The following is a 20,867-nucleotide window of genomic DNA, read 5'->3' on the forward strand; positions in this document are numbered from 1 at the left end:
AAGACGACCCTAGATGTGTTTCCTGGCAATGTAAATCCCAGTGATTGTCCCCACCCCCAATGGCAAGCTGCGTTTCCCGCTGTCGGATGTCGGAAACTTAATTTGAATACATTTGCATATCATTATTGTGGCCACACGCCGGAATCTCCCTCCATCCCCCCCCACCCCACCCCACACCACCCCCAAATCATGGCATGATTTACAAATGCCTGAACTTCAAGGGGAACTAGGAGGTGAGTGCACACAACTTAGTGCAGCGCTCACAAGGATCCTGATGCAAGGAAGCAGCTCTGCAGATTTGGGGCAGTCAAACAATTCTCCACAGCGGGTTCTTTGTGGCTGGCTTGTGGTGCTGGGGCTAGGGCAACAATGCCAGAGAGAAGGAGACCTCGGGGCAATGGCAAGTGCCAGAGAGGAGACAACCTTGAGGCTAGGGCAACAGTGCAGAGGGGATTCATGGCGGAATAGACCGGTTGTACACTAACACATGCCGGGGGTGGGGTGGGGGTGAGGAAAACAGTCAGGCAAATGGAAAAACGTCAAAGGTGAGCACTCTTCCGCAGCTGAGACCATCTAGCTTGAACTCAGTTTACATGCTTGGAGTCAGGCTAGTCAAGCAACTGTGTCCACTCAAAAAAATATATTTTTATCAACAGTCACAGATTGCAACTCTTTCGAGTACAATCACAGTTCTTGGTTTCCGGGAGTGGGACATGAACCCACAACCCTCTGATTCAAAGGCGAGGGTGCTATGAACTGAGCCAGCACTAATTCCTGAGAGTGCTAATGATTGCTCCTCTACTTTCAACCCCTCTTGCGCAATCTTCAAAAGTGCTATGGTGCTGCAGAACCATTGGGCGACTGGGCAAGCTTGAGGATCTCCTTGGGAAAGGTGGCCATGGAACAATGACAGAGGGGTGAACTTCTAATCCCTGGTACTATGTTTAAGTAGACATTGAAAAGTCATCCTCATGGTCCAAGCAAACCACAAAGCCTTGGAGTGCAGGTTAGGACCATGCCTGTGCCTGAGATGAGAGTTCAGGATGCAGTCGAGTAGCTGAAGCTATCACCATCGGTCATGTGGTGTGGGGTAGTGATGGGTGGGGTTATGGTCAACCATCATGTGTACTAAACATTGGGCATCCATGTGGTGGCCAGGACTCTCTGGCATGCATAAAGGGGCCTTGAGAGGCAGCTGCAGGTGATGAATTGGCCAAGATTGGTCCTTAGGACACAATTGCTGACCCTCATGTCTCTCTCTTTGATACTGTAGTGAGGAGACCATCAGGAAGATGGAGCCTGGTGATCTCACAGTCTGCCTCATCGCTTATATGCAGGGGAGAAGATGGGTGAGAGTTGGGTGTAATACGTGAATAATAGAATTTAGGGAGTAAATCACTCCTTAATGTAGAAATTACACAATGTGCATCAGCCTCTGACATTCAAAAATTACCATAGAAGCCACACATGAAACAAGCCAGTCTGTGTGTGCAACACTTACTGCCAGAGCCATGCATGATGGACGTCAGTAACTCTGCTAAATAATTAATGTAGGAACCATGAATGACATGTCAGCTTCAGTGTTTAAAACGCACTGTAGGAGCCACACAATGTAAGTCTCCCTCCATATTTAACATTGGTAGAACCACACATGCTGAACTGATCTATGTTCCACACGCAATTGTTTTCACGTGCTCACACTTCTAACTAAATATCACTAGACCCTGCAAACAGCCAGATATAAGTTTTGATTTAATAAAGGTTGAGCATTCGGCATACAAATTCTTACTGGGCGAAAGGGACTGTGGTATAACATGCACCGCACAATGTCAGATACAACTGCATGCAGACTTCATTGTGTAAGTGGACAGAACAATTCAATTTCTTACATACAAGTGATGCCATTCACTACTCAAACAATTCCTCACTGTAATTGTAGGCCATGTTTTGTATATCACGCAAAGACACGAATCTCATTCTATAGAGAGAGCATTCTGTCTCTGATAGCATTCCAAAATGTTCTCACAAGAAACAAATATTGTATTCAGATGCCATTTTAGGAGGAAAACTCTCTGCAGCTCCAATAGATCTCAAACATAACAGTTTTCCATTGCTTTGCAAAGAAATCTGAGAGAATGGGATGTTCAGTGGCAAATATCACTGCATAGACAAACACAAGGCAATAAGACTGGGTGAAGTAATCATTGGAGATGCAAACAACTTGAGGTTTCACAGTACAATGCAGAAGAGAGATTTAGGAGTACTGGTAAATAGCTCACTGGAACTAACAACACAATGTATGACAACAGTAAGAAAAGCTAACTGTACCTTGGGATACATTACCAAAGGGAAAGAATGCAAACCGCAGGAAGTGATGATGATACAAGGCACCAGTAGATCCACACTTGAATACTTAGTCCTGCTCGCTGTACAATACAGCAGGCACATAAGATATTGCAGAAAAAGCCAACTGAGTTATAAGGAGTAGTTGAGGAACTTGGATTGTTAACGATAAGGCTCAGGGAAGATATTACTAAAAATTCTTGAGAGTATAGATTGACAGAACTGCAGTAATGTGTTCAGAACTGCCATTAACTCTAAAACTAGGTTATGTGGGTTGTTGCATAGATGAAGGAAGGTTCACAGTTTAGATTTAACTACTTTGCAGAAGGTGGTGACTGAGTGAAATGCACTGCCCATGGAGGCTGTGGAGTAGACTTCTTGGCCTCAGCCAAGAAGTGCGAAGAAAGGAGTAGGTAAAGGAATTAAGGTTCCAGAAGCTCCAGGAAAATTAGCATTCACCAATCACAAAGTAGCATTAACTAACTCTGCATGCAATCGATCCAAAGCTGGATGGTATGATTAGCATTGAGTGATGCACCCACTGACTCATCATCCTAGATCACCTTTCACTACCTGCCAGTTGCAAACAGATATTCTCCACGTAAGCAAACACAAAGCACTAAGATATTTCTGCAACTTATCATTTGAACCTACTTCTTCCATGCATTGTACTTGGGCAATAGCAGAACTTAAGACAAGGTAGGACCTTCAAAAATGATGCAAAACAGGGCATTCATCATCCTGATACCTATACAACAGCAAACTTGGCACAGGTACCTTTCAACTTTCCCATGTGACCTGCTCTATTTCAAACTAAGGGAGAACAAGTAAAATAATTGCAGATACGGCATTTTTTTAATGTAAAAACAGACTAGACTTTTCTCATTAGACCAGGAAACTACACAAAAGTATTTATTTTGAACTGATAGTGTAGTACCCTTGAAGCACGGTCAATGGAATAAAGCACAACATATTGATTATCTGACTGGGGCACAATCTACAATATATCATTTGGATTTGGAACAGTGGAGTGCAGACCCTATACTGTCAGTGATGGAAGGTCTGAGAGACTGGATCGAAAAAAACTCACCTGCAATCAGTGTTGATGAGGGACAGCTCGAGGATTGAGAAAATTCACCTGAGACAGTAAACCTGGGTTCCAGACAGCAGTGGAACTGAGGAAAATCAACTGATCAAGGCAGTGCGACTGAGTAAAGCGCAGCCTTGAGATTGACAAAGTTCATCCAACTTACAACAGCGAGTCAGAGTGACAGGCAGCTCCAGAACTGGGGTTGAGGCAGTGTCATCAATGATGGATAGTTAGGTTCATGAATAAAAGCCAACTACCACCTTCTCAGAGCAACTAGGGACAGAAATAAAGGTGACCTTGCCTGCTTCGCCCACAGCCTGAGATCAAATTTTTTACAAAGACTTGGGAATGAGAAAAACTCAGCAATAATGAATGATTGGCAATCGCTGGATTAGAAACTCTCCACTGAGGCATTGAGACTTTGTAATGAACAAAGCAGACTCTGAAATCCAGCACCTTTGGCTGGGAGTTGAGCCCATACTAAACTGATCATAAGAACTTTTTAAATAGGCGCAGGAGTAGGACACTCAGCCCTTCGAGCTTGCTCCACCATTCAGTAAGATCATGGTTGAACTTATATCTCAATTCCACCTTCCTGCACTATCCCATATCCTTTGATTCCCTTAGTATCCACAAATCCACTGATCTCTCTCTCTCAAATATACTCAGCGACCGAGCATCCATGGATCTCTGGAACAGAGAATGCCAAAGATTCACAATCCTTTGAGTGAAGAAATTTCTCATCTGACCCCTGATACTGAGACTGTTACCACTAGTTCTAGACTTCCCAGCTAGGAGAAACATCCTCCCAGCATCAACCCTATCGAGCTCCTTAAGAATTTTATCGGTTTCAATGAAAACACCTCTCTTTCCTCTCATCCTTAGGGAATATAGGCCCAGTCTACTAAACCTCGGCAAATAGGGCAATCACCTCATCCCAGGAATCAGTCAAATGAACCTTTGATGAGCTCCCTAAAAGACAATCCTCTAGGTAAGGAGGTCAAGATTTTACATGGTACTCCATGTATGGTCTCACCAAGGCTCTATCTAAAAGTCTTGACTCATGTTCCAATCCCCTTTATAATATAGGCTAACATATCATTTGCTATCCTAATTTTTTTATTCATTTATGGGCGTCACTGGCTAGGCCATCATTTATTGTCCATCCCTAATTGCCCTTGAGAAGGTAGTGCTGAGCTGCCTTCTTGAACCTGCAGTCCCTATGGTGTAGGTATACCCACATTGCTGTTAGAAAGAGAGTTCCAGGATTTTGACCCAAGTCAGGATGGTGAGTGGCTTGGAGGCGGTTGTGGGTTTGGAAGGTGCTGCCTAAGGAGCCTTGGTGAGTTTTTCCAGTGCATCTTGTAGATGGTACACACTGTTGCTACTGTTCGTCAGCAGTGGAGGGAGTGAATGTTTGTGGAAGGGGTACCAATCAAGCAGGCTGCTTTGCCCTGGATGGTGTCAAGCTTCTCGAGTGTTGTTGGAGCTGCACTCATCCAGGGCAAGTGGAGAGTATTCCATCACACTCCTTACTTGTGCCTTGTAGATGGTGGACAGGCTTTGGGGAGTCAGGTGGTGAGTTAATCGCTGCAGGATTCCCAGCCTCTGACCTGCCCTTGTAGCCACAGTATTTATATGGTAGTTCAGTTCAGTTTCTGGTCAATGGTAACCCCCAGGATGTTGATACTGGGGGATTCAAAGATGGTAATGCTATTAAATGTCAGGGGGAATTGGTTAAATTCTCTCTTGTTGGAGATGGTCATTGCCTGGCACTTGTGCGGTGCGAATGTTATTCGCTACTTATCAGCCCAAGCCTGGATATTGTCCAGGTCTTGCTGCATTTGGACATGGACCACTTCAGTATCTGAGGAGTTGTGAATGGTGCTGAACATTGTGCAATCATCCATGAACATCCCCACTTCTGACCTTATGATGGGAGGAAGGTCATTGATGAAGCAGCTGAAGATAGTTGGGCCGAAGACACTACCCTGAGGAACTCCTGCAGTGATGTCCTGGAACTGAGATGATTGACTTCCAACAACCTCAACCATCTTCCTTTGTACCAGGGATGACTCCAACCAATGGAGAGATCCCCCCCACCGATTCCCATTGACTCCAGTTTTGCTAGGGCTCCTTGATGCCACACTCGGTCAAGTACTACCTTGATGTCAAGAACAAGTCACTCTCACCTGACCTCTGGAGTTCAGCTCTTTGTCCATGTTTGAACCAAGACTGTATTGAGATCAGGAGCTGAATGATCCTGACGGAACCCTAACTCAGCATTAGTGAGCAGGTTATTGCTAAGCAAATGCTGTTTGATAGTACTGTTGATGACCCCTCCCATCACTTTACTGATGATTGAGAGTAGACTGATGAGACAATAATTGGGCAGGATGGATTTGTCCTGCTTTTTGTTTACAAGACATACCTAGGCAATTTTCCACAGCCAGGTAAATGTCAGCGTTGTAGCTGTACTGGAACAGCTTGGCTAGGGATGCGGCAAGTTTTGGACTATGTCTTCAGTACTATTGCTGGAATATTGTCTGGGCCCACAGCCTTTGCTGTATCCAGTGCCTTCATGTGTTTCTTGATACAATATGGAGTAAATAGAATTGGCTGAAGATTGGCATACGTGATACTGGGGACCTCAGGAGGAGGCTGAGATGGATCATCCACTTGGCACTTCTGGCTGAAGATTGTTGTGAATGCTTCAGCCTTATTTTTTGCACTGATGTGCTGGGCTCCTCCATCATTGAGGATGGGAATATTTATGGAGCCTCCTCCTCCATCGAGTTGTTTAATTGTCCACCACCATTCACAACGGGATGTGGTAGGACAGCAGAGCTTAGATCTGATCTGTTGGTTGTGGAATCACTTAGCCCTGTCTATCACTTGCTGCTTATGCTGTTTGGCACACAAGTAATCCTATGTTGTAGCTTCACCAGGTTGACACCATGCCTGGTGTTGGTCCTGGCATGGCTTCCTGTACTCTTCATTGAACCAGGGTTTATCCCCTGGCTTGGTGGTTATGGTAGAGTGGGGGATATGCCGGGTCATGATGTTACAGATTGTGGTTGAGTACAATTATGCTGCTGCTGATGGCCCATAATGCCTCATGGATGCCGGGTCTTGAGTTATTAGATCTGTTCAAAATATATCACATTTAGAACGGTGGTAGTACTACACAACACGATGGAGGATATCCTCAACATGAAGATAGGACTTCGTCTCCACAAGAACTGTGCAGTGGTCACTTCTACCGATACTGTCATGGACAGATGCATCTGCAGTAGGCAGGTTGGTGAGGATGAGGCCAAGTATGTTTTTCCCTCTTGTTGGTTCCCTCACTGCCTATGTCCTTTAGGGCTCGGTCTGTGGTGGTGCTACCGAGCCACTCTTGGCGATGGACATTGAAGTCCCCCACCCAAAGTACATTCTGCGCCCTTGCCACACTCAGTGCTTCCTCCAAGTGGTGTTCAACATGGAGGAGTACTGATTCATCAGCTGATGGAGAGTAGTACGTGGTAATCAGCAGGAGGTTTCCTTGCCCATGTTTGACCTGATGAGACTTCATGGACGTCAGAGTTGATGTTGAGGACTCCCAGGGCAACTCCCGACTTTATACCACTGTGCCGCCAGGGTCTGTCCTGCCGGTGGGATGGTGGTGTCTGAGACGTGATCTGTAAAGTATGATTCCGTGAGTATGAATATGTCAGGCTGTTGCTTGACTAGTCTGTGAGACAGCCCTTCCCATTTTGGCACAAGCCCCCAGATGTTAGTAAGGAGGACTCAACAGGGTTGACAGGGCTGGTTTACTGTTGTTGCTTCCAATGCTAGGCCAATGCCGGGTGGTCTGTCTGGTTTCATTCCCTTTTCTTGACTTTTTAGCAGTTTCATGCAACTGAGTGGCTTGCTAGGCCATTTAAGAGGGCATTTAAGGGTCAACCACATTACTGTGGATCTGGAATCACATGTAGGCCAGACCAGGTGAGGACAACAGAATTCCTTCTCTAAAGGGAAGCATATTAACTTTCTGTGATTTGTATACAAGGATATCCAGGATGAATACCAACATTTCCCCATTTCTCACCATTTAAAAAATATTCTGCTTTTCTATTTTTTCTAACAAATTGGAAAATAATGTCGGCAAGTGTGAAGTTATCCATTTGCCCTGTTCTTGCCCACTCTCTTAACCTATCTAAATCCCTTTACATCCACCTCACAACTTATTTTCTAACCTAACCAAAGGGCTGTTTTCAAGTAAGTTGAGAGGAGATTTGATAAAAGTTTTCAAATGGATCTAGGCAGAGTAGGTAGAGAATGCTCCCATTGGCTGAAGGGTCAAGAACCAGAATACACAGATTTTAAAGTGGTGGGCAAAAGAACCAAAGGCAAAACAAGAAAGAACTTCTTTTCCGCATCGAGTGATTACTATGTGGAATGTGCTGCCTGAAAAAGCGGAGAAGCTAGCTTTCAAAGGGGAAGTGAAAAAAATTACAGGGCTACAAGGAAAGGGTCGGGGAGTGGGTCAGCTAAATTACTCTTGTAGAGCTGGCACAGACACGATGGGCTGAATGGCCTGTGTTGTAACCATTCTATGTGAATCTATCTTTGTATCGACAGCAAGATCGGATGCATTAAACTTATCTGTCCCCACCATCTAAATCTTTGATATAGATTCTATAAGAGGAGGTCCAAGCACTGATTGCTTGCAGTACTGCCAACCTGAAAATGATCTGTTTATTCTTACCCTCATGTTTTTCTCTGTTAACCAATCCTCAATCCATGCTAACATATTACCCCAAATCCCATGAGCCCTTTTTTTTTGCAATTACTTTTTCTGTGGCATCTTTTTGAATGCTTTTTGAAAATCCAAATGCACTAGATCTACTGCTCCCCCTTATAAGTTGGCTACAACCTCAAAAAACCTTTAGAATTGTCAAACACGATTTTCCTTTCATAAATCTGTGCTGACTTTACTCAATCCTATGATGATTTTCTAAGTGCCCCGTTACCGTGACCCTAATAATAGATTCTAGCATTTCCCTACTACTTGTCAGGCTAATTGGTCTATATAGTTCCCTGTTCTCCTTCTCCTTTCTTGAATAGTGGAGTTACATTTGCTACCTTCCAATCCACTGGAATTCGCTAAAATTGAGAGAATTCTGGAAAATCAAAACCAATGTATCCACTATCTCTGTAGCCACCTCTTCAAACCCTAGGATGTAGTAGTCCAGGGGATTTGTTGGCTTTTAGTCCCTTTAATTTCTCCAGTACTATTTCTTTACTAATACTAATCCGAAGTTCCTCATTGCAGCAAGGCTATTGATTCTGCACCATTTCCAATGTTTTTTTTAACTAAGAAGCCTAATACAAACTTTAGATTGAACTCCTGAGTGAAATCCACTGATGCAGCTGGCAACAAATAACAATGTTCAATCCAATATTTTAGGTACAGCTCTGCTCATCTTAAATGGGCTTACATGCTCTATTCTTCATAAAGTGAAGACCGCTTGTCAATAGTTGTTTGTTTCTCTCCCCAGCAACTCAGAACATCATCTCCCAACATTTTGAGTGCCATTTGCTTACTGGAGATTAATTTCTTGAATTTCCAGAGTCAAACAGAGTATTGAGAACATGCAAGACTGTGAAAGTCAGATTCAAGTGAGTGGGAATCTGCCCATTCATTCCTCAAAGAGTGTAGAGGTGTTTAATACCCACCTTCGACCTCAGGGTCCTCAGCAGCCTGCTACTGGTTGGCTTGTTATTCTTCAAAAAATCTGGGTTACTTCTTGATTTCATGATATCTGGCAGCGGAGTAAGTGGAGGCAACAGTCAATGATCTCATAAAACATTTAAATTGCAGTAATGCAGGAAAACATCAATTTGAGAGGGCAATGGGTCTGCCGAACTAAAGTATGCTGCATCTTCCAGCATTGAGAGAAGCATATACAAGAGACTAGAACAAAAAACATGAGCTGGGAACCATGCCCAGAGCACAGCCCAACACTCAGAAGGCAGCAGATGGATAAACACAACTCTACTAACCTCTGTCATGTGTATACTCCGTTCCTTGTACCATCTGGCATTTGCAAACTAAACTGCAATAATCTGTGATAACTCAGGCAAAACTGTGCAGTGTGTGGAGAAGAATATAGGAAAAAATGGAGGAGTAGGCCATTCTGTCCATCAAGCATGCTCTGCCATTTTTGTTAACCACAGCAGCTTCTTCACAGAACCACAGAATTGTTACATTGCAGAAGAAGGCCATTCAGCCTATCTGCACCAGACCTCCGAATGAGCATTTCAACTAGTGCCATTCTCCTGCCTTCTCCCCATAACCCTGCACATTGTTTCTTTTCAAATAATCATCTAACTGCCTCTTGAATGCCTCTCAGGTAGTTCTTTCCAGACCCTAACCACTCACTGTGTGAATTTGTTTTTCTCATATCGCTTTTGCTTCTTCTTCTAATTAATTTAAATCTGTGACCTCTTGTTCTCGATCCTGTCACGAGTGGGAATGGTTTCCCCCTGTCTACTCTTTTCAGGCCCCTCATGATTTTTAATACTTCTATCAAATCTCCTCTTAGCCTTCTTTTCTCCAAGGAAAAGGGTTCAACTTCTCTAATCTATCTTCATAACTGAAGTTTCTCATCCCTGGAACCATTCTTGTAAACCCTTTTCTCTACTCTCTCCAATGCCTTCACACCCTTCCTAAAATGCGGTGCCCAGAACTGTACGCAATACTCGAGCTGAAGTCTAGCTAGTGTCTTATACAAATTCAACATAATCTCCTTGCTATTACACTCTATGCCCCTATTAATAAAGCCTAGGATACTGTATTACTTTATTTCCTGCTCTCTCAACCTATCCTGCCACCTTTAATGACTTATTCATATGTATACACAGGTCCCTCTGCTCCTGCAGCCCCTTTACAATAGTACCCTTTATTTTGTACTGTCTCTTCATGTTTTCCTACCAAAATGTATCACCTCACTTTTCTCCACACTGAACATCTGCCATATAGCCACCCATTCTACTAACTTGTTTATGCCCTTTTAAAGTTCTATACTGTCCTCCTCACAGTTTGCAGTACTTCCAAATTTTGTATTATCCCCAAATTTTGAAAGTGTTCCCTGTAGAACAAGGTCTAGATCATTAATATATATCAGGAAAAGCAAGGGTTCCAATACCAACCCCTGGGGAACTCCATTACTTCCTCCAGCCCGAAAAATGTCCATTAACCATTACTCTAAATTTCCTGTCACTCAGCCAATTTTGTATTCATGCTGCTACTGTCCCTTTTATATTATGAGCTGTTCTCACAAGTCTGTTGTGCGGCACTGGATCAAATGCCTTTTGGAAGTCCGCGTACACCACATCAACAGCATTTCCCTCATCTACCCTCTCTGTTAACTCCTTGAAAAACTCCAGCAAGTTAGTTAAACAGAATTTTCCCTTAGGAAATCCATGCCGGCTCTCCTTAATTAACCCGCATCTGTCCATATGACTATTAACTCTGTCCCAAATTATAATTTCTAGACGTTTCCCCACCACCAAAGTTAAACTGACTGCTCTGTGGTTGCTGGACTTATCCTTACACCCTTTTTTGAACAAGGATATAATATTTGCAATTCTCTAGTCCTCTGGCATCACCCGAGTCTAAGGAAGACTGGAAAATTATGGCCAGTGCAATTTCCACTCTTATTTCCTTCCGTATTCTTGGATGCATCTCATCCGGTGCCTTGTCAAACTTAAGTATTCACAGCCTATCTACTACCTCCTCCTTATTAATTTAAACCTTCTAGTGTCTGAATTACCTCTTCTTTCACCATGGCCTGGGCAGCATCTTCTTCCTTGGTAAAGACAGATGCAAAGTATTCATTTAATACCTTAGCCATGCCTCCTGCCTCCATGTGTAAATTCCCTTTTTGGTCTCTAATTGGCCCTACTCCTCCTCTTACCACCCTTTTACTATTTATATGCCCATATAGCTGCCAGTCTCTTTTTATACTCCCTCTTTGTCTCTCTTATTTGCTTTTTCACCTCCGCTCTGAACTCTCTGTATTCAGCCTAGTTCTCGATTATATTTTCTACCTGACACTTGTCATAAGCACACTTTTTTTTCTTCTTTATCTTAATTACTACCTCCTGTGTCACCTCCTGTGTCATCCAGGGAGCTCTGGGTTTGTTTGTCCTTTCTTTCCCTTTTGAGGAAATACACCTTGACTGTGCCTGAGCCATCTTTTCTTTGAAGGTAGCCCATTGTTCAGCTGCTGTTTTCCCTCCCAAAACATTCTTATCTGATGAATCCCAATTCCCTGCCCTTCTTCATAACATTTACTTCCAAAAATAAATATCTTGCCTCTCTTAAACACTATTGCAGTTATGCTAAGGGGAGTGAGTATACATTTACCATAGGAAGAAACAGGCTGCCGAACTGATCTATGTTATTCAAATGACACCCTTCTGAATTTTAACATAAAGGGAGCTCAAGTATGTTCCCCACATCGTTACCGTAGGTAGTAACACAACAGTCTATCGTCTTCTCTCCCAGTGCTTCCGTGGCAGTTTTTAGTTGTTCTTTCAGCCGGTTGACATCACAGTCAGCCTTTGCTCGAACGATGCTCAGCTCTGTGTAGATGCCCTTATACTTATCTGTAGCGTACTTCTTGTCCTTACAAAACAAGCATAACAATATACATTAATTAAACTGACTGATTTAGTACAGCATGCACATGAAAAGAAAATCACGCAGGATGCCGCCTAAAAGAAAATGAAACGATCAAGAATTGAATCATCAATGTACTTTCTGTTTCGATTTTTTAAAGAGAATTATTTAAACTGTGACAACTGATAATGTCATAGAAAACTAGTTTAGGAGTCAGAGGGCTTTGGATTAAGAACAACAGAGATATAGCCAGTAACATACAGCATTGAAGGAGTTATTGACCTCTGGCAGGGCAAGGGAGCTGGATTAACATCAATAAAAACACAGTATGGAACACAGGGTTCTCTTTTGCAAGAATTAGAAGATTGAATCACTGGTTACTGTGGCCACAGACAAACATTTTTTTTTAGCACAAACAGAAACCCGTACATCTCTTGCTGATTTTAGATTCCTCTGAGGGCACTTGTCACACACTCCCATTTCTCTCCATACTCTTTTATATTCAATGAATTAACCAGTACCTTTTTGAATGTTGTAACTAATTTATCATCAATCACCACTTGTAGCATGCAGATAGCTACAAGTGAAAGTGTCTTCTAATCTCCCTCTTTATATCATGTTTAAGATTAAAACCCGTGTCTCTGATTTTTTTACCTCAAATTCCATTCATCATTCTTAACACTTCAAATCTCCCATCAATCTTATTTCCAAAGAAAACAGTGCCAGTTTCTCCAATATTTCCATGTATCTCAGACCCTTGGTATCATTCTCAGCTGTTCTGTGTTGCAGTTTGTTCACTACAGGAGTTCCTCAAGGTAGTGTCATGGGCTCAGCTGCTTAATCAATGATCTTCCCTCCAACATAAGGTCAGAAGTGGGATGTTCACTGATGAGTGCACCATGTTTAGCATTATTTGCAACTCCTCAGATAATGAAGCAATTAGTGTCCAACCTGGACAACATTCAGGGGTTGATAAGTGACAAGTAACATTTGCGCCACACAAATACCAGCCAATGACTATCTCCAACAGGAGACAATCTAACAATCTCCCCATGACATTCAATGGCATTACCATCACTGAATCCCCCACCATCAGCATCCTGGGAATTGCCAATGACTAGAAACTTAACTGGACAAGCCATATTAAGTATAAAGCAGGTCAGAGGCTGGGAATTTTGCAGCAAGTATCTCGCCTCCTGACTCCCCAAAGCCTGTTCATCATCTAGAAGGCACAAGTCAGGAGTGTGATGGAATACTGGCAATGTGCCTGGATGAGTGCAGCTCCAACAACGCCCAAGAAGTTCGACATTCAAGACAAAGCAGCCTGCTTGATCAGCACTGTTCCCACCACTAGCACCCAGTGGCAGAATGTGTACCATCTAGAAGATGCACTGCAGCTAAGGCTCCTTCAACAGCACCTTCCAAACACACAACTCACACCATCTAGATACACAAGGGCAGCAGACGTGGGAGAAACATCACGACCTCCAAGTTCCCCTCCAGGTCACACACCATCCTAACTACAAACTATAATGCCACTCCTTCAATGTTGCTGGGTCAAAATCCTGGAACTTCCTGCTTACCAGCACTGTGAGTCTACTACACCACATGGACTGCAGCAATTCAGGAAGGTGGCTCACATCCATCTTCTCAAGTGCAATTGGGGATGGGCAATAAATGCTGGCCAGCAACAACCATATTCCAAGAACGAATAAAAGATGTACGGTTAGATCTCTCCAATAGTGAGGAACCCAAAAATGCAGATGTGGCCTAACTTTTATTTATATAGAGTTATTGTGATTTCTCTTGCACATCTGCCTTCACTCACCCTCAGTGCAGTCTGTAGTTCATCCTTTAGAGAATTAATCTCTTGTTTCAGGTACTGTATTTCAGATTCTTTGACCCGCAATAAAACCTGGAAATTTAGCAAAAAATAGAAACGTTGTTTGAGTTTTCACCTTGGTCCTGATGGTATGATTTCACTCAGAAAATGCTCAAAAGCAGACATAGTGAAGTAAGGAAATGTACAAGTGCAGAAGAGCCCATGTGAAAATGTAAGGGTGGAAGTATGAGTGTATACAGTATACACAGTGTGATGTTTTCATTCTTGGCGTGAACTGTAATTGTTCAGTCTTTCACCACCATCCCCCCAAGTTCAGATAGCAGACATTCAATCTGCACCACTCAGTTAACTATTAGAAAGATGAAATAAAGCCAAAAAACTGAGGCTGTTTACATGCAACCTCATTGAGCCAAGAGGGAATGGTACTTAAAATCCTGTTCTTACCTCCAGTTCATAGACATCTTTCCCTAGTGAGAGGGGTGAACCAGCATCCTCTCCCTTCCCTTCCTCGGTAACCAGCGCCCTTAACCTTGCAAATTCCGCAGCCAGGCGGTTATTTAGCTCCTGTAAAAGAATTAGATTCGGAGAACAGCTGGTGTCTCATAATCCCTCAAGAATAATCATTCTACATGTTTTAATTGCAGCCATTACAGCTCCGGAAAATTCATTAGGGAAATTAAATACAGAGGCATTTAAACATTGTCCTTATTTCTCCTCACTCCTTTCCTCTATCCTCAGCCTGCCCTCTCCCTTGAAGTCACTCACTCAAGGTATTATGATTCTACTGGCATTAATCAGCTGATCCTGCCTTTACTCAACCCACATACACACATAAACACACACATCATCCCTTGTAGAAGGAATCACTGAACATTGCTCAAGAATGGGAATTCTGGATGATTTTTCTCTTTCCTGGTACAGGGATATGGAGACCGATCCTAACTTTAATAGCAAGATTACATGCAGTCTTTGCTGCATTCTGGTAATTCTGTACCCCTAGCTCGAGCTGTCTAGTTCTGTGATTCCTTTAGCAATATACATGTGTTACCTGGTTGTGAGCATTTAGCTCCTGATTCTCACGCTGACACTGCCGAAGTGCCTGCCGTTCGGCCTCTAATGCTTGAGCCAGGTGAGAGTTTTCCAAACACTTGTGGGAGTACTGCTCCGACAGAACCTGCAACTCCCGCTGGACAGAGCCCATTTCCTCTCTGTTAAACAGAGCAAAGAATCACCACGTGATCGGTGTAAGGACCGATTACAGTCAGATTAAAAATAAAAGCAACCAGATATAAGGATCACATCTTCCAGTCAGAAGTAATTGTCACATATACAGCAATATTTTTAGGTTTGGTCATTTGGCTTAAGGACCTTCAATTTTCAGACCTCAGGATCACAATTCAGAAAGGTAAGTATTCAAAGTGTGTCTGATGTACAGAAGATAGTCTGAAAACTTGGACACCATGGTACCAAAGCAGCAAACAGAGTTTCCTACTCTAAGCAATGTGTACAATATAAAATCTACAGATGTAAACAAATGGCATGGGTGATCCAGTAGGGGCTCCAATATCTTTAGGTTTACTGGTGACACTGGGCTTCAAGTTGGACACAAGAAGCTGACCCCAGAGCCTTCTGATGCTGGTGAAACCAGAGTACTCAGATCAGAGCTGAGACACCAAAACTGAGATCCTGTAGATGTTACTGTAACAAAACCTGGTCCACTGTTTTAACCACGATAGCAAATTGTGAATGTTATACAAGTAGAGCCCACTGTATTAAGAATACATTGCTACTCATTTAGGAGTGCATGCATGAGTGAGATGCTTACTTGTGCTGTCTGCCCAAAGCCTCTATATCTGCATTCATACCACTGATCTGAGACCGGTTGGTTTTCTCTAACTCTCGCTCCAGCTCCTCCCTGTGGGCATTCTTCATTGCTTCAATAGCTACAAAGAAACAGCAAGACACAATGTTTGGCTCAAGAGCAACAACAGCAGTAGCAGCAGCCTTAATGTAGTAAAATGTCCCAAGGTGCTTCACAGGAGCACTATCAAATAAAACTTGACATTGAACCAGCTAAGGTGATGTTTGGGCAGATGTATAAGAGTTTGGTGAAGCAGTAGAGTGTATTAAAGGAAGGAAGAGATGTATAGAGGCAGAGAGGAAATTTACACAGGAGACCAGAACAGGAGCAGCATTGACATTTTTTTTTTAATATTCATTCATGGGATGTGGGCGTCGCTGGCTAGGCCAGCATTTATTGCCCATCCCCAATTGCCCTTGTTCAGAGGGCATGTAAGAGTCAACCACATTGCTGTGGGACTGGAGTCACATGTAGGCCAGACCAGGTAAGGACAGCAGATTTCTCTTCCTAAAGGACATTAGTGAACCAGATGAGTTTTTACAACAATCGAAAATTTTAGACTTTTAATTCCAGATTTTTATTGGATTCAAATTCCAACATCTACCATGGCAGGATTCAAACCCAGGTCCCCAGAGCATTAACCTGGGTCTCTGGATTACTAGCCCAGCGACAATACCACTACGCCATCACCTCCCCTAGTTCCCTCTCAGGGGACTGTAAGGCTGGAAGAGATTACACAGCTATGGAGAGGCGAGGTCATGAAGCGTTTCGAAAATAAGGATGAGAGTTTTAAAATTGAGGCGTTGCTCAACCAGGAGTCAATTAAATCAGCGAGCTCAGTGGTGATGGGTGAACAGGACTTGGTATGAATTAGGATACAGACTGTAGGGTGGAAGCAGGGAGGCTGCCCCAGAGTGTGTTGGAATAATTAAGTCTAATGATAACAAAGGTATTGATGTTTCAGCAACAGATGAGGCACGGATAAAATCAGGTGACATTACGGAGATGGAAGCAGCAGGTCTTAGTGATGGTGCAGATGTGTATTCAGAAGCTCATCTCACGGTCAAATATGACACCAAAGTTACGAACAGTCTGGTTCAGCCTCAATTGCCAGAAGGGGTCAGCTGGGAATGGAGTTCATGGCAAAGACTGAACAATGGCTCATGGTGTATTACATATTGCAAAAAATTAAGAATTTGGGATCTGATATCAAGTTATTGATTCAAATGCATAATCTAGAATCTGATATGATTGAAATATCTATTTTTTAAAAATTGTGTTTACCTGCTATGGTCGCAGCAGTTTCCTCAGCCAGTAGACGATCCTTCTCCTGCTGTAGTTTCTCTAGTTCACGCTGGTGCTGTTTCTGTAGCTCCTCAATCACCTTCTGATGTGATTCTTCCATTGCTGTGAAACCACGCTCGCAGGTTTCCTGTCAGAATGGAAACAAGTTTGTTCACAGTGCATCACATCCTTTTGCTGAGATGACTTCAGTTTCAATCAACAAAACCCAGCAGTAATATGTGTTCATCTCAATCTCAATTTAGCATCTACAGAGGCTACCCTGATGGCTCACTGGAACATGCACCGCTTGATGTTTGATATTGAACCATAAGGACCATGGAGATCCATGTTCAGGTCCCAGGCCATGTTGAGTTAGGTGAGTTGAGTCAGAACAGTACTGGGATAGTAGACTTGGCATCAATGCCCTGAACTGGGAGGAGAAAATCATCCAAGGCTCCTGTTTAATCATCTAGCATTCCCTAGTGAAAAGTGCATTGCCAGATGAGCAAGCAATTGGGGTTGGTTGTGACGTCCCCAATAGATAAATAGTCAATCAACGTGCACTTTGCTCATGCATGAAGATTGGGTAACTTGGGGCAAGGGACAATAATGCTCAGGAGTGGAGGGTAAAATGTTTTTTAAAAATGTACAAAATCTTATCATATCTGGTTTGTAATGCCAAAGTTGTTTGCAAGATATTTGAATATCAGATACTGATTAGAGGATGATATGGAATCAGAAATAATATTAAGGTGAAAATGATGGGTTGAAAGAAACAGACTGAAGCCTAGGTGGCTTAGTGCTTAAAAGTATGAAAGCTCCAGAAGAGAAGTCGTCCATTTAATTATGTTGTGAATATTTAGGGACTGCTATAATATTTCCAATTACTGTGGGGGTGACAATGCACCCTTTTAGTGGTTGCATCAGTAACTAAATTATGAACAGTCAGTTGAATCCCATTTCTATATGGGTTATAGAGAAACACCCCAAGCACTCATTCACTACATGGTAGCAACTTAAGTGCAGTTTAACAATAGGTGACTAAGTGAAATGTTTCTGCTGATGAGATCTTGTGTCCAAGAATCTGACCATCTATTTAGGTTGTTCAATCTGAATAACCTGTCAGAATATAACTACCAGAAATACAATTGTTTTATTACATATTACAAATTTTAGACCGTAATGTGTTACTTTAATGTGTTAGTGTTAACTTATGCAGAAACCTTCAGATTGTCAAAGTCTCTCTGGTATTTTTCCCTTAGATCTGCAGCGGTTCCCTCTAGCTGCTTCTGCCCCAGATCATCACGCATCATGTCCATTTGGGTCTCTAGTTCCTGGATTCGTTCGTGCAGCACTGTCATGGAGTCCAGCTCCGCCTGCTTCACAACTTGTAGTGAGTTTCTACCAACAGCCATGTTGTTGCACAGAGCACCTGCTCCATCACAGCTGTCACTGCTCTGCGTCAAGAGGTTTTGGTGAAATATAATTTCTGAATTTTCTCTTTGATGTTCCAGAGATTTTCCTAACTGTCTAACCTTTTGCTCATATTGGTTGCATAAATTGTGCTTTTCCTCTTCAGGCATTATTAAACGCTCTTGTAACTTATCTTGTAAACTTTCTTCTAATTTCTTCATTTGCTCCCGATTCTGATCAGCCCTTCTTTGTTTCAGCATCTCTTCCATATTAATCAATTTGCTGCTTAGTGCCAGCTGGTACCCTGCTTCAATCTGGAGGAGATGATGCTTGTGCCTTTCTTGTAACTCTTGCAGTTCTTTTTGTTTCAGTTCTAATTCTGAGTCCTGCAGAGAGGCCTGCATCCGGAGGGTCTCATTTTCTTTTTCAAGCCCTGCAAGTGCATGAGTATAATCATGCCATTCCTTCTGAAGTATCTGTTCATATTTTGCCCGTACAGAGACAAGGTTTTTTGCATGCTCTTTGCACAAAGAATCTATATTATCACACGAATCTTTATATATTTTGAGCTCCTTCTCATGCTCTGTTCGCATTCTACTGATCACGTAAGTAATCTGAGCTTGAATCATGGCTTCTTGCACCAACACAGATGCATAATTATTAATGTTTCGCATATAGATGTAGGAAGACAACACCTGAGAGACGGCCAACAGCTTCTGACAAATGTCAGTGGCTTCCTCAAAAGCTGGAGTCTGCAAATCTTCAGATAATTGCTGAAGAACCATTGCTCGTTCCTTTAGCTGTTCAGCTAATTCTTCTCTGACTGTTCCTGAAAAATCCCATTCCATTTTATTCTCAGAGAGGTGTTTTTTCAGCTGCTTATCAACAACATTTAAAGCCAGGCTCCGGGCCTCTTCCCTTTTGATTTGTTCTGCATATGAAATAAGCTCTGGCTGGTTCATATTTAGTATCTTTCCCTCAGGATCTGTTGGGTTTTCAAGTTCCCCCAAAAGTTGCTGCTTGACCTTATTAATCTCAACTGTCTTGGTAGCCATTAGAACTTCTCTCAACATCTTCTCCTTCTGTTCGGTTTCCTGCTGTGCATCCCGAATACCTTCTTCAAGTTTTCCAACTTTTGCACTGAAGGATTCTTGTATCTTTTGCACTGTGAATGCCAGCTCTGCTTTAAATGATGCCCTATCAGCTGCTCCACTGGCAAACTCATTAATAAAACCATCTACCCTTTTCTCTTCAGCAATTTCTTCTGGTTGAATGTTCTTCCTCAAGTTCTCTACTTCCATCCAGAATTCTCCTTCTGAAATGATTTTTTTCAGTAAGATATCTGCAAAGTCTGCAGGGCTGTTTGGTTCCCTGACCGTGTCTAAAGCTGGCAAAGCCGATAACAATACCTCAGCTTCTTTACTGAGGCTTTCTAAGCTCCGTACAATATCGCTATCTTTATTTTGCAAAGCTTGCGCCATTTTTTCAAGAATTAGGGCTTCAAAAGCTAGTTTATCAGCAAAGAGTTTTAACTTGTCTTCATCTGAAATCTCGGGTTGCTGAGACAGTTCCTTCTCCCTTGCCAACAGAAACTGTCCCTGGAGCGGTACAATCCTGTCAGCTGTGCTACCGTGCATCTGGTCTTGGGTTTCTTGCAGCTCTTTGCACTGCTGCTGGAGGAGTCTTTCCACCTGCTCCAAGCAATGTAAAGCATCAGCCAGGCTACTTTTCATCTCTGACAAGCTACAAAACTGAACTTTGTTTGCCCCTGTCTCATCTCCAAGATGGCCCTGGATATTTTGCTTACAGGTACCCATCAATGAACAGACTTGGTCATACTTCAGCTGCATTGACCCTAATTGGCTGCTGGTATCTTGGACTAGTTTCCACCTCCGTGCTTTTTCCACTTGAAGCTGCATTGTCAATGCATCAAGTTTAGACAAACCCACTTCAGTTGCCATTGGCTTAGAATGTGTTTCCATCAAATTCTCTAGACTTCTACCTTGCTGCTCTTCCAACTTCAGATTTACATCATCTTTTCCTTCAGTAACATTAAGTTTCTTTTCCAGTGAATGAACAGTGGAAATGCGCAATTGCACTTCAGCTTCTGTGGGCTCACAATATGCTAGTGCATCTGATAGGGTGCTTTGTTTAGAACGGCACCCATCCAGGGTGATATCTGAAGTGTTGTTGACCCACAGTTTTTCTGTTCTGTCATTAGGACTAGACCTTTGACAGTGTATGCTGGAGAACCTAATTCTTTGCTTTTTAGGGCAATCACGGGACGCTGCCTTGAACTTAACCTTTTCTAGAACTCGTGGCTTTGTTTCCCTGGCCTGAAGGTCTGAAGAGTCCAGTT

General features: G+C 42.8%; 1 protein-coding gene and 2 long non-coding RNA genes across 7 annotated transcripts in view; 1 reads left to right on the forward strand and 2 right to left on the reverse strand.

The window, feature by feature from the left end:
* Positions 1 to 20,867, reverse strand: part of LOC144690734 (uncharacterized) — a 371,804-nt gene that overhangs the window by 89,698 nt on the left and 261,239 nt on the right. The gene's annotated exons all lie outside the window — the stretch shown is intronic.
* The window catches only part of LOC144690726 (myosin phosphatase Rho-interacting protein-like), a 228,548-nt gene that overhangs the window by 3,560 nt on the left and 204,121 nt on the right, over positions 1 to 20,867 (reverse strand). For all 4 annotated transcript variants that reach the window (XM_078558503.1, XM_078558505.1, XM_078558504.1 and 1 more), the window contains 7 exons: positions 17,096 to 17,243; positions 15,776 to 15,893; positions 14,999 to 15,158; positions 14,395 to 14,514; positions 13,936 to 14,022; positions 11,954 to 12,113; positions 9,158 to 9,243 (listed from right to left, as the gene is read on the reverse strand). In XM_078558503.1, the coding sequence (XP_078414629.1) occupies positions 9,158 to 9,243; positions 11,954 to 12,113; positions 13,936 to 14,022; positions 14,395 to 14,514; positions 14,999 to 15,158; positions 15,776 to 15,893; positions 17,096 to 17,243 (879 nt within the window). The remainder of the gene's footprint in view (positions 1 to 9,157; positions 9,244 to 11,953; positions 12,114 to 13,935; positions 14,023 to 14,394; positions 14,515 to 14,998; positions 15,159 to 15,775; positions 15,894 to 17,095; positions 17,244 to 20,867) is intronic.
* Positions 18,358 to 20,867, forward strand: part of LOC144690733 (uncharacterized) — a 37,606-nt gene continuing 35,096 nt past the window's right edge. Inside the window, exon 1 of one of the 2 annotated variants that reach the window (XR_013578946.1) lies at positions 18,358 to 18,488. This is a non-coding gene — a long non-coding RNA (uncharacterized LOC144690733). The remainder of the gene's footprint in view (positions 18,489 to 20,867) is intronic. The other variant, XR_013578947.1, reaches the window with a different exon arrangement.

Source organism: Cetorhinus maximus, chromosome 15 (assembly GCF_964194155.1).
Source record: "Cetorhinus maximus chromosome 15, sCetMax3.hap1.1, whole genome shotgun sequence".
Lineage (NCBI taxonomy): Eukaryota > Metazoa > Chordata > Chondrichthyes > Lamniformes > Cetorhinidae > Cetorhinus > Cetorhinus maximus.